Genomic DNA, 2,959 nt, shown 5'->3' with positions numbered 1-2,959 from the left:
TCCTGATTGGTGGATTGCAGCAGAAATGGTTGTTCTTCTGGGAGGTTCTCCTCCCTCCACAGAGGAATGTTGGAACTCTGAACACTGACCATCCTGATTGCTCCAGTTAGATGGCGGCCAGCTCTAGAAAGAGTGCTGGTGGATCCAGACTTCTTCCATTTATGGATGATGGAGGCCACTGTGGTCATTGGGACCTTTAAAGCAGCAGAAATGTTTCTGTACCCTTCCCAGATTTTTGCCTCGAGACAGTCCTGTCTCGGAGGTCTACAGACAATTCCTTTGACTGTTGTGCGCTGACTGTTAGCTGTGGGACCTTATATGTAGATAGGTGTGTGCCTTTCCAGATCATGTCCAATCAACTGAATTTACCACAGGTGGACTCCAATTAAGCTGCAGAAACATCTCAAGGATGTTCAGTGGAAACAGGAGGCACCTGAGCTCAATTTTGAGCTTCATGGCAAAAGCTGAGAATACTTATGTTCATGTGATTTCTTATTTTATTTTTAATAAATTTGCAAAAATCTAAAATTTTTGCAACAAAAAAAAGCTTTTTCACATTGTCATTATGGGGTATTGTGTGTAGAATTCTGAGGGAAAATGTCATTTACTCCATTTTAGAAGAAGGCTATAATATAACCAAACATGGAAAAAGTGAAGCACTGTGAATACTTTCTTACTTTCTGCATGCACCATACAATCTATTGTTTTTTGTTGGTGTTGTTTTTTGTTTTGTTTTGTTTTGCTTTTTCTAATTCAGGTTAGGCCCATATGTTTCACCAGGTTTAATTAAAAATAAAATACAGGAGAAGAAGAAGGTGTTATCTCCTTCCTGCTGTCAAAAATGTGTTTTAAAATGTAAGGATTCCACCCTTTGTCTGGATCCACAAAAAAAAAAATAGTCCTACACACTTCAAGCCAAACCCAACATTTTCACTCCATTTGGTGAACAAGTGATGAAATATTGTGCTTATAAGTCCTGTTATATTTCCTGATGAATGTGTTTCCTGTTTTGGTTTAGCGCAACACAACCATTGATCCAAAAGTGCGAGACATTGTTTTAAGTATGACGCTGATGGCACTTGGTCCACAACTACCCATGCTACGTGCTCAAGAAGTTGACATATGGTTCAACAAAAACCTTGTACTATTCCTACCCAGCATTAATGTCACAACAATTAATTTGATTTCAAAAAACATCAGTTGTGCATCTTATCAAGAAATGTGAGTGGAACTCTATTACCCCCTGTCATATTAAACTGCTGTCTTAGTGGGATAAAGGTAAACAAAAGAAATGTTGTCTTCACAGTGTCAAGGGTTTCGGCAGTGTCGACAGTCATCTCTCCCAAAACCAGACTGTGCTGATTTTCTCATTTTTAAAGGAATATCTGATGGCACAGTCCTCATCAGGTATGTTAGATAATGAAAAAAACAAACAAAAACACACACACACACACACACTTGGTTTCAAGAATTGTGTGTTTGTGAGGATAATATCAAGCCAATGCAACACATTAAAAAAAATAAAATTGTCTTTGTCAGGTTTATCCTGTGTTGAAGGTGTGAATGACAGTAGGCGTTGGCTTCAACGCAACTTTGGCCCATTCTGTGTGCATGCAACCTACATGGATTTTGTGACTCTTAACAGGGACTTCAGTGGGGTGAGTAAGCTGATATTGCCAAGAATTTGGGATTGAACATGTTAAATTCTCTGAACAAACATCAAATTTGGAATTCAAGAACCAGAACCGAGCACAACCTATGCATATACAAGGGATACTGTATTCAGTTTTTTTTTTTTTTTTTTTTAGGCTATGCTAGCAATTCAACCATCTTATGGGTTTTTTATTTGATACTGCATAAATTTTGTTACATGCTAAGGATGAGTAATGCTGTTGATATTTCTGGAAATGTTGAAATTACAACAAGGTAATTGTATTGTTTCATAAAGAGCTATCGTGGACAATATGTTAAGATATCTTGGCCGTCCTGTACTTTTTCCTTGTGGCTTTTGAAATAAACTGATGCCATAATGTTGTATCAGTCAAAAGTAACTCTGGTTGTTCAAGATGTTTCAGACTCAGTTACTGGGCTGATGATGGTGCTTGTATCCTTCAAAGTGGCAACACAATATTGTATTAGCGTTTCACAGGACAGTTCACACAAAGTTTGTTTGGATTTGTTATGTTCAGGTATTTATTTATTTAACCTTTATTTAACCAGGAAAATCCTGTTTCGATTAAGAACCTTTTTTCAAGGGAGACCTGGTTAAGATAGGCAGCAGCAAATATAAAACACAGCTACACGATTACAGAGACACAAATAAAAGACAAGTAAAAAGATTAAAATTACAAGAATATTATAAAAAAACAAGTGCGTGTTATGGAGTTGGCCTTAAGCAGGGGAAACTGGGGCACAGTGGATCAGAAATGTTGTTTTGTGGCAGCATAAACACAATATGCATAGGTTTAGGTCATTTTGTTGTGGATGTAATACAGCAAGTTATTGTTTATAAGGCTGTGTTATTTATTTCTCCCCAAGTGTAATTTACAGGTGTTTAAAATTGAGTTAAAAAATTTTTAATTCACTGTGCCCCGAATACTAATTCACGGGGCACAGTGAATCAACTTAGACTATAATGAAAAAAACACATTATTATAAAGACTTCTTCAAAATTATTAAATATATGCTGATGTATATACAAACTATAATCCAACAAACCAGCTATGTAATGTGAGTGTCTTATGTAGTGATATAAGTCCTTTAGAAGCTATTATAAATACAACTGTCATAATTTCTGTTCAAATGTGAAAACAGTTGTTTATATACACAAATTCTAGAAATAATTCATAGAACAATAAATGTGTAAACATCAACAAATAATATTTGTCATCCACTTGGGGGAGGTGATGGTCTAGTGGTTAAGGTGTTGGGCTTGAGTCCAGAAGATCATGGGTTCAAA

The 2,959-nt window shown here is 36.2% G+C and overlaps 1 protein-coding gene and 1 long non-coding RNA gene across 2 annotated transcripts in view; one reads left to right on the top strand and one right to left on the bottom strand.

Annotated features, from left to right (window-relative positions):
• Positions 1-686, bottom strand: part of LOC117506315 — a gene marked incomplete at its 3' end in the record, with an annotated part of 18,253 nt that extends 17,567 nt beyond the window's left edge. The window contains exon 1 of the mRNA XM_034165805.1: positions 678-686. Within this exon, the coding sequence (XP_034021696.1) occupies positions 678-686 (9 nt within the window). The remainder of the gene's footprint in view (positions 1-677) is intronic.
• A 336-nt stretch (positions 687-1,022) lies between these two features.
• Positions 1,023-1,602, top strand: LOC117506316. The gene is made up of 3 exons (XR_004559423.1): positions 1,023-1,221; positions 1,307-1,407; positions 1,540-1,602. It is a non-coding gene; the product is annotated as an uncharacterized LOC117506316 (long non-coding RNA).
• The last annotated feature ends 1,357 nt before the right edge of the window (positions 1,603-2,959 follow it).

Source organism: Thalassophryne amazonica, unplaced genomic scaffold, assembly GCF_902500255.1.
Source record: "Thalassophryne amazonica unplaced genomic scaffold, fThaAma1.1, whole genome shotgun sequence".
NCBI lineage: Eukaryota > Metazoa > Chordata > Actinopteri > Batrachoidiformes > Batrachoididae > Thalassophryne > Thalassophryne amazonica.
The sequence above is the reverse complement of the archived record's forward strand: the minus strand, read 5'-3'. Positions and strand labels throughout refer to the sequence as shown.